Consider the following 22796-nt stretch of genomic DNA (forward strand, 5'->3'; position numbering starts at 1 on the left):
AGGGAAGGCTAATGGTCAAAACAAGTCATCTTGGGGTGACCGGGAGAGCAGGGTTGCAAAATGCAGTCATATCTATGACGGCCCCTTCCTGCTCTGTCTACTGGGTTTTGCTGTGCTTACTTCCTGCAGGAGATTGGTGGGCGGAGTAGGAGAGGTGGGCGGAGCTGGGAGGGTCATCAGTGCTGATGGGGCACACCTGTGACAGCTCAGCTGTGGCATAAAGCCACTGAATCCCCATTCAGCAAGAGATTCCTCTCCCCGTGCATACTTTTGGTTGTTTTGTTGTGGTTTTGGTAGTTGACACCTAATTTACTGACCTTCATGCCTCATCTGATTATTGTTGTGAGTGTTAACTTTACTTATGGAATGAATTAGTTTTGTTATTCCTTTACTCAGTGTGTTTTGCCATTGTTACAATCTTGAGCAAGGTTGTAACATATCATGCAAATATAGGCCTACCATTGATAAAATTGTCCAATTCTTTTGACTACAGACTAGCTAAAAAATAAGTGAAAATTGACAAATGATGTACATTTTCTGGTAAAGTGGAGGTGCAAAATAATTTTGCACCCCAAAAAGCTGTTTGACTCAGCTCAGTCGTGCCTCACGAAGAGGAAGAACTTTGCAAGTGTTTCTGATTAACCCATAAGCCTTGTCTAAGCCGGGTGGGGGGAGTTCTTCTTGGCTACATGGAATTGTTTAAAGGTCATACTAAGGATAATTTTACCATTTGCTTTTGACCACTTGAAGTATCTCAAAAATATTTGGACTTATTGTTATTATGACATATTCACTACAAAATAGTCTCCCCCCCCCCCCCCCCCAAAAAAACAAAAAAAAAATCTAAAAGAAGTTGGTTCTGAACTATAGAAACTCAACAAAAAAAGAAATGTCCCTTTTTCAGGACCCTGTCTTTAATTCGTAAAAATCCAAATAACTTCAGATCTTCATTGTAAAGGTTTTAAACACTGTTTCCCATGCTTGTTCAATGAACCACAAACAATTAATAAACATGCACTTGTGGAACAGTCGTTAAGACACTAACAGCTTACAGACAGTAAGCAATTAAGGTCACAGTTAAGACAACTTAAGACACTAAAGAGGCCTTTCTACTGACTCTGGAAAAACATCAAAAGAAAGCTGCTCAGGGTCCCTGCTCATCTGCGTGAACTTGCCTTAGGCATGTTGCAAGGAAGTGGGAGGACTGCAGATGTGGCCAGGGCAATACCTTGCAATGTCCGTACTGTGAGACGCCTAAGACAGTGCTACAGGGAGACAGGATGGACAGCTGATCATCCTCGCAGTGGCAGACCATGTGTAACAACACCTGCACAGGATCGGTACATCCGAACATCACAACTGCGGGACAGGTACAGGATGGCAACAACAACTGCCCGAGTTACACCAGGAATGCACAATCCCTCCAATGCTCAGACTGTCCGCAATAGGCTGAGAGAGGCTGGACTGAGGGCTTGTAGGCCTGTTGTAAGGCAGGTCCTCACCAGACATCACCTGCAACCACGTCGCCTATGGGCACAAACCCACCGTCGCTGGACCAGACAGGACTGGCAAAAAGTGCTCTTCACTGACGAGTCGCGGTTTTGTCTCACCAGTGGTGATGGTCGGATTCGCGTTTATCGTCGAAAGAATGAGCGTTACACCGAGGTCTGTACTCTGGAGCGGGATCGATTTGGAGGTGGAGGGTCCGTCATGGGGTGGGGCGGTGTGTCACAGCATCATCGGACTGAGCTTGTTGTCATTGCAGGCAATCTCAACGCTGTGTGTTACAGGGAAGACATCCTCCTCCCTCATGTGGTACCCTTCCTGCAGGCTCATCCTGACATGTCCCTCCAGCATAACAATGCCACCAGCCATACTGCTCATTCTCTGTGTGATTTCCTGCAAGACCGGAATGTCCGTGTTCTGCCATGGCCAGTGAAGAGCCTGGATCTCAATCCCATTGAGCACGTCTGGGACCTGTTGGATCAGAGGGTAAGGGCTAGGGCCATTCCCCCCTGAAATGTCCGGGGACTTGCAGGTACCTTGGTGGAAGAGTGGGGTAACATCTCACAGTAAGAACTGGCAAATCTGGTGCAGTCCATGAGGAGATGATGCACTGCAGTACTTAATGCAGCTGGTGGCCACACACGATACTGACTGTTACTTTTGATTTTGACCCCCCCTTTGTTCAGGGACACATTATTCCATTTCTGTTAGTCGCATGTCTGTGGAACTTGTTCAGTTCATGTCTCAGTTGTTGAATCTTGTTATGTTCATACAAATATTTATACATTTTAAGTTTGCTGAACATAAACGCAGTTGACAGCGAGAGGACGTTTCTTTTTTTGCTGAGTTTGAGAGATTTAAGAAAGATTTTTTATTTTTATATTTAACCCTTTATTTTTGTCCCTTAACAGTCTAAGCCAGTTGGTTCTACTAATAATTTTCCTATTTTATTTGGAATTTTAAGACCCCTTGAAGTATAAAAAAATAGTTTTTCTTTTGTATAGATTTTTTTTTTTTACATGTATTCAACCCCTTTTTTGGTCACTAAAGTCTCCATACAACATACCATACTTCCATCCATTCATTGTTTTCAACTGGTACAGGGGGACCTTCATACAAGTCTTGTGAGGCCTGTGGGTGTCCTAGAGCAGAACAATGTTCGTGAGAGTCTCATCTTTCCACAGTGTACACCTTAGTGTGTTGCCCAAACAGTTCGGATGCCACAGAAGTTGGCAGATCGGCTGTACCAACTTCAGATGAGTCCCAAGATGCTTGTGGGGATCGTAGAGTAAAACGGAGAACATCATCGTGTTCGTGAGTCTCATCTTTGGAGTGGTCGGTCAAACCGTTTTGTAGGCCAAATCGTTCGGACGCTACAGACGATTATGTTAGAAGACCGATTTTCAGGATGTCTCATGGTCTGATAAATACCGCTCTAGCTCTGTTACCTTTCACTGCAGATGTTGCACACTAGCTTAAACTGACAGATTATTTATGTGGACTTTTTTTATGTTAATTTGATTTTAGCAGGGCGTGGACATGTACTTCAGGGAGTTTTAGTAAACAATGCCATGCTGGTGGGTGGTACCATTCAAAATAAAACTGAAATACAGAAAAAGTCCCCACTTTGAATTAACTACTTCAAGCCCAAATATACCATACTTTGAGTAAAACGAGGACTTATTGATTTCAATCATTATGGAACATCATGGGTAAGCTCTGTGGGGTATACTTCTATTAAAGCTAGATCTACTCAGGGATTTCGAAAACTAGTCAGCTTCAGTTAGCTTCTCATTCCAGCTCAGGCTTCTTCCGTACTACGATGGTGGATATTGCTCGTCCGCCTGCTGCTAACTCTAGCAGGCTTGTAAGTGCATGTGGCTAGGTGAACACCAAACTCTTCATTGAGACAATGCTGAAACATCAAGCCATGGGCGAGTCAGTGCCACATTTTAATTGGTGCATAAATCAAAATGAAATGAAAGTTATCTTAGAAATTCAGCAGGCTATGGTGTGAAATAGGCTTGTTGAAGTGCCGTCTTTAAATCAAATCGTATTGTTGGTCACGTACACATATTTTGCAGATGCTATCGCAGGTGCAGGGAAATGCTTATGTTTCTAGGTCTAGCTCAACCAGTGCAGTAATACCTAACAATACACACACATATCCCCCCCCCCCCCCAAAATAAAGAAATTAAGAAATATCTGAATGAGCAATATATAAAAATGTATATACTGGTGTGTATAGACAGTATGGACATAGAAGTTGTGTACAGCAATAGTTACAGGGCCTTCAGAAAGTATTTATACCCCTTGACTTATTACACATTTTGTTGTTACAGCCTGAATAAATACAAACAAATCTCATCCATCTACATAGAATATCCCATACTGACGAAGACAAAACATGTTTTTAGAAATGTTTGCTAATTTATTGAAAATTAAATACAGAAATAACAAATTTACATAAGTATTCACACCCCTGAGTCAATACATTGTAGAAGCACGTTCGGTGGCGATTACAGCTTTGAGTCGTCTTGGGTATGTCTGTATTAGCATTTCACATCTGGATTTGGGGATTTTCTCAGATTCTTCCTTGCAGATTTTCCTCAAGCTCTAGTAAATTTGATGGGGAGCAGCAGTGAACAACAATTTTCGTCTTTCCACAGATTTTCAATGGGATCCAAGTCTGGGCTTTGGCTCAGCCACTCAAGGTCCTTCACATTCTTGTTCTGAAGCCATTCCAGCGTTGTTTTGGCTGTATGCTTGGAGTCATTGTCCTGTTTGAATGTAAATCTTAGGCCCAGTCTGAGGTTGTTTGCACTCTGAAGCAGATTCTCATCAAGGATTTGCCTGTATTTGGCTCCATTCATTATTCCTTCTATACTTACCAGTCTCCCAGTCCCTACCACTGAAAAGCATCCCCATAGCATGATGCGGCCACCATCATGCTTCAAGGTGGGGACACTATATATACAAAAGTATAGCATCAGTCAAAAGTTTGGACACACCTACTCATTCAAGGGTATTTCTTTATTTTTACTCTTTTCTACATTGTAGAATAATAGTGAAGACATAAACTATGAAATAACACATATGGAATCATGTAGTAAGCAAATCAAAATATAATTAGATTCTTGAAAGTGGCCACCCTTTGCCTTGATGACAGCTTTGCACACTCCTGGCATTCTCTCAACCAGCTTCACCTGGAATGCTTTTCCAACAGGTTTGAAGGAGTTCCCACATATGCTGAGCACTTGTTGGCTGCTTTTCCTTCACTCTGCGGTCCAACACATTCCAAACCATCTCAATTGGGTTGAGGTCAGGTGATATGACGCACACCAGCACTCCATCACTCTCCTCCCTGGTCAAATAGCCCTTACACAGCTTGGAGGTGTGTTTTGGGTCATTGTCCTGTTGAAAAACAAATGATAGTCAAACTAGCGCAAACCAGATGGCATGGCGAATCGCTACAGAATGCTGTGGTAGCCTTGCTGGTTAAGAGTGTCTTGAATTCTAAATAAATCACAGGCAGTGTCACCAGCAACGCAGCCCATACAATCACACCTCCTCCTCCATGCTTCATGGTGGAAACCACACATGCAGAGATCATCCATTCACTTACTCTACGTCTCACAAAGACACGGCGGTTGGAACCAGAAATCTGGAATTTGGACTCATCAGACCAAAGGACAGATTTCCACCGGTCTAATGTCCGTTGCTGGTGTTTCTGGGCCCAAGCAAGTCGTCTCCTTATTATTGTTGGTATCCTTCTTTGTAGCAATTCGACCATGAAGGCCTGATTCACGTCTCCTCTGAACAGTTGAGATGTGTCTGTTACTTGAACTACATGAAGCATGTATTTGAGCTGCAATCTGAGGTGCAGTTAACTCTAATGAACTTATCTTCTGCAACATAGGTAACTCTGGGTCTTCCTTTCCGGTGGCGGTCCTCATGAGAGCCAATTTCATCATAGCACTTGATGGTTTTTGCGACTGCACTTGACATTCTTGACAAGTTCTTGACATTTTCCGGATTGACTGACCTTCATGTCTTAAAGTAGTGATGGACTTTCATTTCTATTTGCTTATTTGAGCTGTTCTTGCCATAATATTGACTTTTACCAAATATGGTTATCTTCTGTATACCACCCCTACCTTGTCACAACACAACTGATTGGCTCAAAAGCATTAAGGAAAGAAATTCCACAAATTAACTTTTAACAAGGCACCCCTGTTAATTGAAATGCATTCCTTAAACCTCATGAAGCTGGTTGAGAGAATGCCGAGAGTGTGCCAAGCTGTCGTCAAGGCAAAGGGTGGCTACTTTGAAGAATCTCAAACAGAAAATATATTTTGATTTGTTCAACACTTTTTTGGTTACTATGTGATACCATATGTGTTATTTCATAGTTTTGATGTCTTCACTATTATTCTACAATGTAGAAAATTGTAAACATAAAGAAAAATCCTTGACTGAGTAGGTGTCCAAACTTTTGACTGGTACTGTATATCCATACAAACTATCAATAACGACATTTAAATAAACTAAATCAGCCTACTTTTCTAACAACATTCTAATCAGGTCCCTACACAGGCTCAGAAGGATCCTGTGAGGGCGAAAAATTTTCTGGTGACAGTAGTCCTTGCAGTGCTCCTGCCATGATGTCTTGGAGGCCCAAAAAATTCTCGGCTGCAGATATATTGATGTCCAGATTCTTGGACTTCTTGGACAGTACAATGAATAACTGTGGCTATAAAGTCTACAAAATCCAGCTTCACAATAAGTGTATCCAGATCACTTGATTGACGTATAACATTTGCAACTGGTTGTGATGTATACCTCACCATATCTCCTTCAGCACTGTGGCCTCTTACCCCTTCACATAGGATATTTGCTGTATAGCCCCGATCCTTGACACCTCAACCTCTTTCACCCTATTGAACCTTTATTTAACTAGGCAAGTCAGTTAGAAACAATTTCTTATTTCCAATAACAGCCTAGTGGCAGAACAACAGATTTTTATCTTGGCAGCTTGGGAATTTGATCAAGCAACCTTTCGGTTACTGGCCCAACACTTTAACCACTAGGCTACCTTCTGCTCCTAACAGGGCACTCAGTCAATTCTGGAATATGGTCCCAACCACAGTGGCAACTGTTACATTCAGAGACTTCAATAACCTATTCCTTCCGTCTGCAATCACTTGACACCGGTGCAAAATTTGTACACTTCTTGTATTGCATCGGGTTTTGCACAAACATTCTCACGACGAATCTAATATATCCCAGCTTTACATAGGTTGGTAGATACACTTAATCAAACATCAATAATATAGATAAACTTTGCACCTTTTTCCCATTCTAGACTGAACAAAAATATAAATGCAATATGCAACAATTTCAAAGATTTCACTGAGTACAGTTCATATAAGGAAATCTGTCAATTGAAATAAATAAATGAGGCCCTAATCTATGGATTTCACATGACTGGGGATACAGATATGCATCTGTTGGTCACAGATACCTTAAAAAAGTAGGGGTGTGGATCAGAAAACCAGCCAGTATCTGGTGTGAATACCATTTGCCTCATGCAGCGCGACACATCTCCTTCGCATAGAGTTGATCAGGCTGTTGATTGTGTCTAGCGGAAAGTTGTCCCACTCCTCTTCAATGGCTGTGTGAAGTTGCTGGATATTGGCGGGAACTGGAACACGCTTTTGTACACGTAGATCCAGAGCATCCCAAACATGCTCAATGGGTGACATGTCTGGTGAGTATACAGGCCATGAAAGAACTGGGACATTTTCAGCTTCTGGGAATTGTGTACAGATCCTTGCGACATGGGGCTGTTCATTATCATTCTGAAACATGAGGTGATGGTGGCGGATGAATGGCACTACAAGGGTAAAATGCAGTTGTGTTCGTTGTCCGTAGCTTATGCCTGTCCATACCATAACCCCACCCCCACCATGGGACACTCTGTTCACAATGTTGACATCAGCAACCCGCTCGCCAACACAATGCTAAACACAGTCTGCCATGGTTACATGTGGTCTGTGGTTGTGAGGCCTGTTGGATGTACTGCCAAATTCTCTAAAATCTCAAAGCCTTGGCTTATGGTAGAGAAATGAACATTAAATTCTCTGGCAACAGCTCTGGTGGACATTCCTGCAGTCAGCATGCCAATTGCACACTCCCTCAAAACTTGAGATATATGTGGCATTGTGTTGGACAAAATTGCACATTTTAGAGTGGCCTTTCATTGTCCCCAGCACAAGGTGCACCTGTGTAATGATCACGCTGTTTAATCAGCTTCTTGATATGTCACACCGCCAGGTGGATGGATTATCTTGGCAAAGGAGAAATGCTCACTAACACATGTAATCAAATTTGTGCACCAGATTTGAGCAAAAATTTGAACTTTTTGTGTGTATGGAACATTTCTGGGATCTTTTATTTCAGCTCATGACACATGGGACCAACACTTTGTATATTGTGTTCATGTTTGTTCAGTGTAGATACAGGTCAAGCGACGTGCATGAACTACATCCTGGAATTTTTGGCCTAAGATATTGATTATCAATGTCCAATGGGACTCCAGAGAGAACACCTTTAACCGGTTCCCTGCTCTGAAAATCAAAGCAGTCCACGTCATGCTTTTTAGAAAGACACAATATCAACACCATACCATTCCTGGTTACTTTGACTGCATCAACTTTAACCAGCGCTGCCTTTACCATCCTTGTGATTTGAAAAGGGTTTCCCAAATGAGCATCCTTATCCAAAAAACGTACTCAAACAACCAACGATTCATCACTCATTTTCCACAACAATTTTAGCTCTTTTTGTTCCCTTCTTGGACTTTACTGTTATCCACTTTATCACTAACTATACTTGACACGCTTTGTTTCAAACAACACTTCCGCTATCTCAACCCTTTCCCATTCTTCCAACGATTACATAACTTCTTCTTCTACTGAAATGCACTGTCAACTGTGGGTCCTTAGACCAGTGTGTTTCTATTAAAATCATGTCCAAACAATTTAATTGGTCACAGGTGGACTCCAAGTTGTAGAGACATCTCAAGGATGATCAAAGGTAAATGGATGCACATGAGCTCAAATTGGAGTGTCATAGCGAAGGGGTGTGAATACTTATGTAAATGAGATATTTCTGTATTTAATTTTCAATGCATTTGCAAACATTTCTAAAAACATGTTTTAACTTTGTCATTATTGTGTGTAGATGGGTGAGAAAAAACTATTCAATCCATTTTGAATTCAGGCTGTAACCTAACAAAATGTGGAGTAAGTCAGGGAGTATGAATACTTTCTGAAGGCTGAGCTTTGAATTGAATACCGTAAATACACTACCTTTCAAAAGTTTGGGGTCACTTAAATGTCCTTGTTTTTGAAAGAAAAGCAATTTTTTTGGTCCAATAAAATGGATCAGAAATACTGTATAGACATTGTTAATGTTGTAAATTACTTTTGTAGCTGGAAACGGCCAATTATTTTTTTTAATGGAATATCTACATAGGCGTACAGAGGCCCATTATCAGCAACCATCACTCCTGTGTTCCAATGGCATGTTGTTAACTAATCCAAGTTTATCATTTTTAAAGGCTAATTGATCATTAGAAAACCCTTTTGTAATTATGTTAGCACAGCTGAAAACTTGTGTTCTGATTAAAGAAGTAATACAACTGGCCTTATTTAGACTAGTTGAGTATCTGGAGCATCAGCATTTGTGGGATGCTGGCCTTCTAGACAGAGTTGCAAAGAAAAAGCCATATCTCAGACTGGCCAATAAAAAGAAAAGATTAATATGGGGAAAAAGAACACAGACACTGGACAGAGGAACTCTGCCTGGAAGGCCAGTATACCAGAGTCGCCTCTTCACTGTTGACATTGAGAATGGTGTTGTGCAGGTACTATTTAATGAAGCTGCCAGTTGAGGACTTGTGAGGCGTCTGTTTCTCAAACTAGATACTCTAATGTACCTGTCCTTTCTCAGTTGTGCACCTGGGCCTCCCACTCCTCTTTATATTCCGGTTAGAGCCAGTTTGCGCTGTTCTATGACGGGAGTAGTACACAGTGTTGTACGAGATCTTCAGTTTCTTGGCAATTTCTCGCATGGAATAGCCTTCATTTCTCAGAACAAGTATAGACTGATGAGTTTCAGAAGAAAGTCTTTGTTTCTGGCCATTTTTCAGTCTCAACCGCTTCCCCTTCTTCCAACAATTACATAACTTCTTCTTCTGAAATGCTATGTCAACTGTGGAACCTTATATAGACAGGTGTGTTTCTTTCAAAATCATGTGCAAACAATTTAATTGGTCACAGGTGAAGTCCAATCAAGTTGTAGTGACATCTCAAGGATGATCAAAGGAAACTGGATGCACCTAGCTTTCAAAATACAGAAATCATCCCCGTATGATGCATTTCGCATCATATGATGCAAATTGCAGCTTAATATGATGCAAAATTAATCATACTGGGATGATTTCTGCATACATATCTTGAAAACTTGATTTGCTGACAAGCAAAACATTTTGGGACTATGTCAACAATGGACTAATGAAACAAATACCAAAATATATTTTTTGTGTGTAGTTTTCCTTTATGTACTTTACACCACTGCTTCTGAGGTGTTTGCCAATGCCTGATGGGCATGGCAGTGTAGATCAGCTCCAGGCCCCGCAACACAGATACTGGTCATGAAGGGGCCCGACTTCGTCTCCCATATTCGACCCAGCTCCTATATCACAGAGGGAGGGAGAGAAATACTGATACAAAATACAGTCATGGAAGCCAACATTAAATACACAGTTGAGCATAGCCAATCAAAGATCCTGATTCACTGCTAATTCACATAGGACATGTGCCAGCATGGCACTGACTGGGGCCCTGACTGGGGCCCATTGGCACAGTGGAAAGGGGCCTATTCTTACAACATACAAGATACACACAGCACTGATTACATTATCAATGGTAGTTGGGTGAATTCCAGGACAGATAGTATTTTGACAATTGACCAGATCAAATGTGACCAACCCGATTCAAGTGTCCTCCATTACTCTGAAGTGGGACTGGTGTCTGGCCACTGCCTCAACCTCAGCCTTCTGGAACAGCTCCTGATATGGTTGAGGGGTTCCCACAACGCTGCGCTGAACAACAAAATCCACCAGGTTTGGATATACAATATCACTCAGTAAACATATAACGACAAAAATAACTTTCTCTAATTTGGAAGTAATTGTTATGCTAATAGAGGGACTATAACTACAGAATAGATTCAGGCCGGTGACACTAACACCGTTACTATGCAACTAGCTGTGTACGTTGCTGAATGCTTGCTGACACGTTTTGTTATTTGCTATTTGTAGTAGACAAGTGCCATCCTTGATTTATTTTTTCCCTAGAAAATATGCTTTAAACTTTTATGAGAACAGGCATGTTGTTTTGGCTTAGCAGGCGAAGCCCCGAATGCTAGCTACCCACTAGGCGCACACTGGTTGAACAAACATGGAATCGACGTTGAGTGGATGTCTGTGCCCAGTGGGTAGTCAGCCACCTAACTTGCAAATCCGTGTTAGCTGTCAATATCTTTGTCCGAGTTTAAATTAGTTGGCTATCTAGCCAGTTCGAGTTGAAACGTTGTTGAAAGGAAGCTGGCTACATCCTGATTAGTTGGCAAGCTGGTATCCAATGCCTGCACTGTACTGACCCTAAATGCAAATAGGCTACAGTTAGCAAGGTAGCTAGACAACGTGAGCTATGTGCATCTTCATATCTTCTTTGTACTTTTACCCCCTTTTCTCCCCAATTTGTAGATACAGTCTTATCCCATTGCTGCAACTTATCTATGAACTCGGGAGAGACGAAGGTCGAGAGCCATGCGTCCTCCGAAACACAACCCTACCAAGCCGCACAGCTTTTTGATTCACTGCTCGCTTAACCCGGAAGCCAGCTGCACCAATGTGTCAGAGGAAACACCGTCCAGGTGGTGATCGAAGTCAGCTTGCAAGTGCCCGGCCCGCCACAAGGAGTCGCTAGAAGGCGATGAGACAAAGGTAATCACGGCAGGCCAAACCCTCTCCTAACCTGGACAACGCTAGGCCAATTGTGCGCCTCTTCATGGGTCTCCCGGGCACGGCCGGCTGTGACTCAGCCTGGGATCGAACTCGGGTCTGTAGTGACGCCTCAAGCCACAGTGCCTTAGACCGCTGCGCCACTCGGTAGGCCCGCACATCTTCATCTGACATGCTACATCACATTACGCGTTAGTTGATGTATTTAGCTGGCTACAGTATCATTCCACTTTCATCTGTGATTTCATTGCTAGCCTGGCTCACTAGCATCCTCAAATAATGTTATATAACCAAAAGTAGTTACTAGCTAGCTAGTACCAGCTATCTAATTAGCTAACGGACTCACAAACATTCCTGGCCATCTGGCAATATTGTTGAAATGCATTGGAAGTTTACACCAACTTTATGGAAGCCCATTTTCACTCCTATTTGCTGAGCCAAATGTGCGTGCATTGCACCCATATGCGGACTTGACAACATTGTCCACATAGCAGTTGGCGACGGACCACAAAGTGTTGTTTCTGGGAAATTGTGCCTCATTGGCAAAAGTGGGCATATTAGTAACCCATACCCAATCCTCCAGTAAATTGTGATGTACTCACTTACAAAACTATGTTCCTCAAAAGGGGACGCAATCTTAGCGAGAGGGAGTGGATCTAACTTCACTGGGTCTCAACTCGTTTGGTACTTCAACACCTCTTTCTCTCTTCATTGCTGCAGTGAATAGGAAAAGTCACCCCGTGCGCGCTGTCAGAGTCCAAGCATAACGATAGCGGATCATTTTAACATGATGGGACTTAACCGAAGACATACGGAGCTCTGCAAAGGAGTTTACCATGCAGCGAACAACAATCTGATTGTGGAATAACACTTTCGAGAGATTGACGAAAAGTTTACTAATCGGAATGGGATTGTACGGAGGCAAATATGTAAATTATACCGGTATGCAAAGAGAAAAGTAAGAAGAAAAAACGTGGAATCTTGTAATTCACAATGACATGACTTTATAGTTTTTTTTTAATCAGAGCTTGAAATGTAGAGCACATTCAGTGATTCATTCTTCTTCAGAACATTCAACATGAGAAATCTTTTATTTCAGAAAATTCGAGTCATTGCTAGGAAGTCACAGTCAACTGAACACTGTTGTCTTCACATGTTACTTCTTTCTCAAACTCAATTCAATAAACTGTATTTAGCATCAAGGAATGGCCGTTAATATGGACAGTGATGGAAAATTACCCAATCGTCATACTTGCGTAAAGATGCCTTATTAATAGAAAATGTCTCACGTAAAAGTGAAAGTAACCTAGTAAAATACTACGTGAGAAAATTTTTAAAAGTACTTGTTTTGAAATATACTTAAAAATCTAAAGTAAAATGGAATTGCTCAAATATACTTAAGTATCAAAAGTGAAAGTACAAATAATTTTTAATTCCTCATATTAATCAAACAAGATGGCGCCATTTGTTAAATATATGTTTTTATTTACGGAAAGCAAGGGACACACCAACACTCCGACATAATTTACAAACGAAGCATGTGTGTTTAGTGAGTCTGCCAGATCCCTTGACCCTTTTCCTGTCCTGCTAAGCCTTCAAAATGTAACGAGTACTTTTGGGTGTCAGGGAAAATGTATGGAGTAAAAAGTTAATGACTTTCTTTAGGAATGTAGTGAAGTAAAAGTTGTAAAAAATATGAATAGTAAAGTACAGAAACCCCCAAAACCTACTTAAGAAGTACTTTAAAGTATTTTTACTTAAGTAATTTACACCACTGCGTATGGAGTTGGTTCCCCCTTTGCTGCCACTCATCTGGGAAGGCTTTCCACTAGATGTTGGAATATTGCTGCGGGGACTTGCATCCATTCATCCACAAGAGGATCGGTGAGGTCGGCACTGATATTGGGCGATTAGGCCTGGCTCAATTGGAGTTCCAATTCATCCCAAAGGTGTTCGGGGGGGGGTTGAGGTCAGGTCTCTGTGCTGGCCAGCCACACCGATCTCGACAAACCATTTCTGTATGTGTAACCGATGTGAAATGGCTAGTTAGTTAGCGGTGGTGCGCGCTAATAGCATTTCAAATCAGTGACGTCACTTGCTCTGAGACTTGAAGTAGTGTTTCCCCTTGCGTTGCAAGGGCCGTGGCTCTTGTGGCGCGATGGGTAACGATGCTTCGGTGGGTGTCAGTTGTTGATGTGTGCAAGGGTTCCTGGTTCGAGCCCGGGTTGGGGTGAAGAGAGGGACGGAACCTACACTGTTACATATGGATCTTGCTTTGTGCACTGGGGCATTGTCATGCTGAAACAGGAAACGGCCCTCCCAAACTTTTGCCACAAAGTTGGAAGCACAAAATGTCTAGAATATCATTGTATGCTGTTCCCTTCACTGGAACTAAGGGGCCTAGCCCGAACCATGAAAAACAGCCCCAGACCATTATTCCTCCTCCACCAAACTTTACAGTTCCTCATTCCAGAGAATGCGTTTCCACTGCTCCTGAATCCACATGATGATCTCAGGCTTGTGTGCGGCTGCTCGGCCATGGAAACCCATTTCATGAAACTCCCAACAAACAGTTATTGTGCTGAAGTTGCTTCCAGAGGCAATTTGGAACTTGTGAGTGTTGCAACCGAGGACAGACAATCTTTTACGCTCTACGTGCTTCAGCATTAGGCGGTCCCGTTCTGTGAGCTTGTGTTGCCTACCACTTCACAGCTGAGCCGTTGTTGCTCCTAGACGTTTCCACTTCACAATAACAGCACAGTTGACCGGGTCAGCTCTAGCAGGGCAGAAATTTTATGAACTGACTTGTTGGAAAGGTGGCATCCTATGATGGTGCCACGTTGATAGTGACTAAGCTCTTCAGTAAGGCCATTCTTCTGCCAATATTTGTCTATGGCGATTGCATGGCTGTGTGCTCGATTTTATACACCTGTAGGCAACGGGTGTGGCTGAAATAGCCAAATCCACAAATTTAAAGGGTGGTCCACATACTTTTGTATATATAGTGTATTGTAGTGATTCAGGAGTAATATTACATCAGAATAATATGCCCCACCAACATTAGGCAACTATTCTGAAAACCCAAACTCAAATTGCTGAAATAAGTCAATTAAATCAATGATTTTCAGTAGGTATGAGGTACCCCTTGTGGTCATTGAATGTCCCATGGATAACTTCCTTTCAGAACCAAATAATAGGAATCTTTTCTGAACGTTCCCTAAAGCACATCAAATATCTTATTATAACGTTATACTGCGACCAAACCAGGACCTGTACTGAACGTCCTCTTATGGTCCAGAGTTTAACGTCATGTTCTATTGTTCCTAGAATGTTCTCAGAATGCCAGTGGGATAACCCTTAAAGGGACCTAATGGGAACATTGTCCTTAGGATGTCCCTGTTTGTTGGGAAGATCCCTTTCAATGTGCCATTCAATCTCATAAAACGTTTCAGAAAAAGTCTCAGTGTTGTTACCCTTTAAAGAGGAGGGTGCTGGAGTATTGAAAACAGGGATGCCAATAATCGTTACCGCTATCTCTTTGAGATTTCTTTTTGTATTACTTGTTAACAAAATCTATTTGTTTGCATACAATATAGCTCAGTATTTGTATTATTGATACAGTTTATACAGTCTTTTTTCTCATCTTTATCAAGTGTGCCAATAATTTATGACCTTACTGTACATTTTAACTCTCCAGGCTCTGGTTTTAGAACAATCTTTTCAGGACGTTACGAGACCTCCACACCATTTCCTGAGCGAGGTGATTTTTTTTTTACAGGATTATATATTTAACTTTTAAGTAGTCTAAGCAATAGAACAAATAACTAGCTGAGCACGGTTATCAAACATATTGTACTTTTTTTTGCATGATTGCATGCGTGAACGGACTTGTTTCTTTTTTTTCTGATTATTGTTCTTTTGTATCACCACAGAATGAAAATAAGATTTGCTTTTCCAAGCAGACTGCAGAAGAGGATCATTTCTTTTTTATCATTGCTGCTGGTGATCTGTGCCTTCCTGTGGCCCTTCCTAAAGTTCACTGTTAAATACAGCATTACTATTGCAACCTATGGGTCTACCGCAGGCTACAATGATGTCGAGCTGCTCCATCGCTACAACATTGACTGCAACGCCATCTATGACATGGAGCCGGCCGAGTTGGGGAAGTCACTGGTCATCAGAAAACAGGTGGTGGTGGAAGAGCAGGACAAAAGCTTGGTCAACCTGACCTCCAACTGCCCGCGATACCTCCGCTCCCGGGGTTATGGAGCTGTCCAGGTGTCTGAGGAGGAGCAGGCCTTCCCCCTGGCCTACTCACTGGTGGTCCACAAGTCTGCCTCCATGGTGGAGAAGATCCTCAGGGCCGTCTACACCCCTAACAACATCTACTGTATCCACTACGACCTGAAGTCATCAGAACTGTTCAGAGAGTCCATGGAGGGTTTGGCACGCTGTCTGCCCAACGTCTTCATCGCCTCTAAGCTGGAGGCAGTGACGTACGCCAGCATCAGCCGCCTCAATGCTGACCTCAACTGCCTGTCTGACCTTATAGGGTCAAAGGTCAAGTGGAGGTATGTCATCAACCTGTGCGGTCAGGACTTTCCCCTGCGCTCCAACATAGAGCTGGTTGCTGACCTGAAGAAGCTCCGGGGGGGTAACATGATGGAGACAAGTCGCCCCAGCGAATTCAAGAAGCAGCGTTTCTCCTTCCACCACGAGCTGCAGAAAGCGTCATTCGAGTACCACCAGCTGCCGGTGAAAACCAACAAGGCCAAGGGGCCTCCGCCGCACGGCATACAGATGTTCATCGGCAGCGCGTACTTTGTGCTCTCACGGGAGTTCGTCACTTATATGAACACGTCTGCGCTGGCCAGGGACTTCCTGGTGTGGTCAAACGACACCTACTCCCCAGACGAACACTTCTGGGCCACGCTGACACGGGTGCCGGGTGTGCCAGGTGAGGTGTCACGGGCCCAGGCCGACATCACAGACCTGATGAGCAAGACCAGGCTGGTGAAGTGGAACTACCTGGAGGGACCGCTTTACCCATCATGCACAGGGAAACACGTCCGCAGTGTGTGTATCTATGGGGCGGGGGAGCTGCGCTGGCTACTGAACTACGGCAGCTGGTTCGCTAATAAGGTGGACGACAAAGTTGATCCGGTCCTTATCCAATGTCTTGAGGATATATTACAGGAGAAACAGAGACTCTTGGTCAAGGCTATGAAGTCACAACAAAAGATTCCCTCCTCTGTGTTAGCAGTTGATGTTATTCTTCAATAATACAAACTCCAAAGCAAATCAGGGGGAGAATAATGTATTTATTTGAGAAGGACAAATCATAGATGTTATGCTGGGAGGTAGATGTTCAGTCTCCCCTGTCCTCAGCTTTACTCAACAGAACAAAGGAACAGGATGCCATTGATAACCCCCCACCCTAGCCTGGGGTTGACCAATCAGAAGTCCTTGCAGTACAACTGGGCCTATGGCCAAATAACAAGTATCCTGCTCCAGACTCAATGTACAGACCAATGAAAACGTGGCACACATAGCTCTGAGTCCAGGACTGACATTCCACAGATTCTAAACAGCTGTTGAACTGAAGACCTACTATTTACATTGACAATTCCCTATTGATCGTTAATTCTAGTACTCTCGTCCTCTCATCCTCTGCGCTGTGTATTTATTTTCAAAATATTCTTATACCTGGAAAAGGTTAAATAAATGGATGATTGATTATTAATGGGTTAATTCATGTTGGAATATGGACCTTTTGTAATGCTGTTTTTGACAGCACCCTTTTTGTATTTTTAAAGACTTTTGTTTTTGAGTTGATCATGTCCGAGATTCAATTGATGTGACAGTGCTTTATGGTATGTATGATAGTGGAATGCTTGACGAGATAGTGGAATGCTGGATGAGATACACTTGGGTATCTATGTTAGGGTTATACTCTCATTTTGCAACTTGAGACTTGAAGTGGGGAATGTTTGTGATAGTCTGACCTTTATGTAATATGGATTAGGTTAACCAGGGTGTAGCCTTGGCTCCCAGGGTGAAAGCATGTGAAAACCAGGGTATGATGACTACAGTATGTATACTGACTTCAGAAAGTATTCACATCCCTTGACATTTTCCAGAAATTGTTGTGTTACATCCTGAATTTAAAATAGATTACATTGAGATTTTGTGTGACTGGCCTACACACAATACCCCATAATATCAATTCATGTTTTTAGAAATATAAATGTACATAAGTATTCACACCCGAGTCATACATGTCCGGATCACCGTTGACAGCAATTACAGCCGTTACTCTTTCTAGGTAAGTCTCTAAGAGCTTTGCACACCTTGATTGTACACTATTTACCCATTTTGTAATTAATAACTTCACCATGCTTGAATGAATATTCAATGCCAGCTCTTTTTTTATTTTGACCCATCTACCAATAGGTACCCTTCTTTGCGAGGCATTGGAAAACCTAGCTGGTCTTTGTGGCTGAATCTGTGTTTGAAATGCACTGCTCGACTGAGGGATGTTACAGATAATTGTATTTGTGTGGTACAGAGATTAGGTACCGGTAGTCATTCATGAATCATGGGAAACATTATTATTGCACACAGAGTGAGTCCATTCAACTTATTATGTGATTTGTTAAGCACATTTTTACTCCTGAACCTATGTAAGCTTGACATAAGAGGTTGAATACTCATTTAAGACATTTCAGTTTTTAAATGAGAAAGTGAGAGTTGTATGTATCAGTTCATTAGTCCAGACATGAAGGTCTTTCAGACTTTATAGCATTCCCAGAAAGCATGCATTATTGAGTCATTATTTCATTTATACGTGATGACATGCTACTACTGTTGTGCTGTAGAATTTGTGAATTTTGAAACTTGTAAAATGATTGTATACGTTAGTTTATACTGGATTAAGCGTGTAGTTTCGTTAACTGTAATTTTGTTAGCTATGCTACAACTTTCCCTCCATCTTGTGCCAACATCAGTTATTTTTAAGTCTTGGTTCCAATAGTAAAAAAATTTCTAAGAGAGTTGTCAGTTGGATATGCTCTCTGCAATGTTTTGTATGTCTTCCCCTGACTCAAATAAGATTCCCTCAAGGTTGCTCGGATTTCCAAAATATTTCAAATTGAATTTTTAAAGTGCATATATTCCAAAATTACTTTTTCATTCTGTCATGGAAATACATTTATTTCCTGTTACCAAGTCATTTACAATTTCTATGTCTTTAGTGTTCCATGTGGACCAATTTATCAATGAATTCTGAAAAGCTATCCAAGGATTGTTCTATAAGGTTGTTTTTAGGGAGAGATATTGAAAATAGACAAGGTTTCTGGGGATGAGCATGCCATCTTCAATATGTAGTTATTGTTCCTCTTTAGTGCAATATGTCACAAGTAAAAGCCTTGGATAGCGAGTTTCCAAATCTGGAATGTTTATTCTACCTGTAATATTTAACAGAAGATTTGTCACGATCGTCTAAAGGAGTAGACCAAGGCGCAGCGTACTTAGAGTTCCACATGTTTAATAAATAAGAAACTCACCAAAAACAATACAGAAGAAAACGAAACGTGACGTTCTGGGCTGCTCACAGGCAGCTGTACAAAAACAAGATCCCTAAAGGTGGAAAAAAGGGCTGCCTAAGTATGATTCCTAATCAGAGACAACGATAGACAGCTGCCTCTGATTAGGAACCATACTCGGGAAACACAAAGAAATATAAACCATAGAATGCCCACGCCACACCCTGATCTAACAACCTAGAGAAATAAACCGTCTCTCTCAGGTCAGTGCGTGATAAGATTATTCCATTTAATTAGATCTGCTTTCATGTTGAATAATGGAAAAAAGTTATCTTTAGCTATTTGTTTGTAGTCACGTATTAAGCATCCTAAGTATTTCATATAAGCGTTGTTCTTTTTCTTAATTTCCTCTCTCACATGTTCAAACTGTCAAGACGGTTCTCCCGAGTGGCGCAGCGATCTAAGGCACTGCATCTCAACGCTAGAGGCAACACTACAGACCCTGATTCCAGGTTGTATCAACAACCGGCCGTCGTACAATCGGCCCAGCGTCGTCCGGGTTAGGGTTTGGCCGGGTTGGCCGTCATTGTAAATAAGAAATTGTTCTTAACTGACTTGCCTAGTTAAATAAATAAAATATGGACCTAAATAAATGAACCCCTAGCTTATCAGTTGCCTGCTGATTGCATTAATACAAGTAAGTACCTACAAGGGAGTAAAATGAGTGTGTATTTAATGGTGAATTAGAGGATAAACAGGGGAAATGTAATCTCTGGAACAAAAGTTTCACCCCCCCCTTACCAGCTGGCTAAAGTTGCCTTTACAAACATAGTAAAGACACTAACGATCACACATGATCGCTCCTATTAGAAGTGAAACAACCTCTTTTACTAGGTTTTCCAATCTTGGTCCATGGCAGCAGAATTTAATGAAATTATTAGAAACAATCAATCAACTTACACATTGTAAAATTATTATGTGAAGCATCTAATGATGCTGAAGGTAGCAGACATTTTGAATAGAAGTCTGGTTTTAACTGGTTGTATGTTCAAAAACCTGTAGGTCAAAATGTTGTAGAATATGGGTATTTTCTGAGACTGTAGGTTTTTGTTTCCTACCAGTGATAGTATACAATATACAGTACAGTATAGTGTTGTCATCACGGTTTCATATTTCCCCGGTATTTTACCAATGTTCCATCCCTAGAAGAAATCACTTTTTTAATGTGGTATTGTCATTCTAAAGCCTTTGGTTAGAGCTTTAATCAGCATGAACATTCAAGCCCGATACTACCAGAGTCTGATGAGCCATTCAATTTAAATACATTTCATGAGCCAAAGCTCAAAAAAGCCCAAATGGTTGTGCTGTTATCCAATACATATAATCATTTGTAGGCTGATGAATAGCTATTAGTATAAGAACGTCAAGAACCCAGTTACACAAGGAGGGCTTTATTTTTTTACATTTTACATTTTAGTCATTTAGCAGACGCTCTTATCCAGAGCAACTTACAGTAGTGAATACATACATTTCATTTTCATTTCATGCATTTTTTTATTTTTTATTTTAATTTTTTTGTACTGGCCCCCGTTGGGGACCCAGGGCCCCCAAGCTTAGTGATACGTTTAGAGGGCTCTATGGTGAGCTGTAGTCGTTGAACAGCATTCTCACATGGGCATTCCTCTTGTCCAGGTGGGATAGGGCAGTGTGCAGTGCAACAGCGATTGCGTCATCCGTGGATCTGTTGGGGCGGTATGCAAATTGTAGTGGGTCTAGGTTGTCGGGCAAGGTGAAGGTTATAGTCCTTGACTAGCCTCTCAAAGCACTTCATCCTGACAGAGGATAGTGCAATGGGGCAGTCATTTAGTTCAGTTACTTTAGCTTGCTTGGGTACAGGCACTATGGCGGACATCTTGAAGCAAGTGGGGACAACAGACTGGAATGGGGAGAGGTTGAATATATCCGTAAACACCCCAGCCAGCTGGTCTGCGCGTGCACTGAGGACGCAGCTTGGTATGCCGTCCATGCTGGCACCTTTCGAGGGTTAAAACACTTGAAAGCCCTACTCACGTCGGCCTCAGAGATCGGGAGCCTGCAGTCCTCATGAGCAGCGGGGGCCCACAACGGCAGCTCTGTGTTGTTTTCCTCAAAGCAGGAGAAGAATGTGTTAAGTTTGTCTGGGAGTTAGGCTTTGTGCGTCCTCAATGTGGTTGGTTTTTCCTTTATAATCTGTGATTTTCTGAAGTCCCTGCCACATGCGTCTCGTATCTGAGCCATTGAATTGCCACTCTTTTTTTGTCCCTGTAATGTCTTTTTGCCTATTTGATTGACTTAGAGGTTGTAGCTGGTCTGTTTGTTCTCATCCATGTTCCTGGTCACCTTACAGTTACCTGCATTTATCCCGGGAAATGGGAGAGGGTTTGTGCAGGAAATCTCAGTAAATCTTGGTAACCTGGTTCCCGCTATTCTCATAGGATACCCTATAGTCCTCTGGGAGGCGTGGGAACTTGGGAACAGCCCCTGATATAGCAGTTTCTGTTACTGTGAAGACTTTTAAAGGTCAGGGTGAGTTTAGGCAGGCTTCCAACAACGTGAAAAAGTTGTTACAATGTATGCCTGTGTGTGTGTGTGTGTGTGTTGCTTTTCATTGTTAGGGAGTGAGTTCTGCATTCTCAACCCTTTGCCAATTTGGCATTCCCATACATTCCCATACGATATCAGGATGTGCCCCTCATTGTTTGACTTTTGGGTGAGAGGTACATGACCTATGCTATGTTGGCATTGCCTGACGTCTCACCCTGAATTGAATTCCCTGCACTCTATCGATTGGTCCATACATCAGTCTGAACCTGCCATCCTAGAAGTTGTTTGTGCTGAAGTCAAAATGGCATCGCTTTCTGGGACCATTCAGAATGGTCGGAATGTGTTTGTATTCTAAAAGAGTACGGAAGGAAAGCAAATCCAGACTCCTCATGGAAAATAAGCATTAGTGGGCGCAGAATTTGGCTGGAGTGAAGTGATTGGGTAGCCAGGCAATTGATGGCATACAGTTTGCATAAGTATTTGTTGTAGCTTACAGGCAAAACGAAGGTAATTATTTACCTTAAACAAACGTGTGTACATAGCACAAAGTAGCACATAATGTACAAGGATGAACAGTTGGGTTGTCATGCCCTGACCATAGAGAGCCCTTTTACTTCTCTATTTTGGTTAGGTCAGGGGGTGATTTGGGTGGGCATTCTAGATTTTGTATTTCTATGTTTTATTCTATGTTTTCTATTTCTTTGTTGTTTGGCCGAGTATGGTTCCTAATCAGAGGCAGCTGTCTATCGTTTCTGATTGGGAATCATACTTAGGCAGCCCTTTATCCCACTTTCAGTTGTGGGATCTTGTTTTTGTACAGCTCAGTAAAGCCTGCAGAACGTGACGTTCGTTTTCTTTTGTTGTTTTGATTTAGTGTTCTGAGTTACAATAAAGATTAATATGAGCACTTACCACGCTGCACCTTGGCCACCTCATTACGACGAACGCCACATGGGTCAATATCACTTAATCATTTAAAATTGTATATAAAAAATATACACTAGATCAAATTTCAGAAGGATCCTTGTGTGTATGCCTTCATGATAATAGAAGCGTAATGACATAGACTT

General features: G+C 42.0%; 1 protein-coding gene and 1 long non-coding RNA gene across 3 annotated transcripts; one reads left to right on the top strand and one right to left on the bottom strand.

The window, feature by feature from the left end:
• The first annotated feature begins 267 nt into the window (after positions 1-267).
• On the top strand, positions 268-19037 carry LOC115159220 (beta-1,3-galactosyl-O-glycosyl-glycoprotein beta-1,6-N-acetylglucosaminyltransferase 4). Of its 2 annotated transcripts, none has more exons than XM_029708715.1 (3): positions 268-342; positions 15297-15359; positions 15532-19037. In XM_029708715.1, the coding sequence occupies exon 3, from the start codon at positions 15533-15535 to the stop codon at positions 16880-16882; it is 1350 nt and encodes a 449-aa protein (XP_029564575.1). In that variant the 5' UTR covers positions 268-342; positions 15297-15359; position 15532; the 3' UTR covers positions 16883-19037. The 2 variants fall into 2 exon arrangements, with proteins under 2 accessions (XP_029564575.1, XP_029564573.1); XM_029708713.1 differs by lacking the exon at positions 268-342 and adding an exon at positions 12177-12557.
• Positions 10111-12296, bottom strand: LOC115159221 (uncharacterized). The gene is made up of 3 exons (XR_003868871.1): positions 12202-12296; positions 10563-10675; positions 10111-10266 (listed from the first exon to the last, which is right to left on the bottom strand). It is a non-coding gene; the product is annotated as an uncharacterized LOC115159221 (long non-coding RNA).
• Positions 19038-22796: the final 3759 nt, after the last annotated feature.

Source organism: Salmo trutta, chromosome 23, assembly GCF_901001165.1.
Source record: "Salmo trutta chromosome 23, fSalTru1.1, whole genome shotgun sequence".
NCBI lineage: Eukaryota > Metazoa > Chordata > Actinopteri > Salmoniformes > Salmonidae > Salmo > Salmo trutta.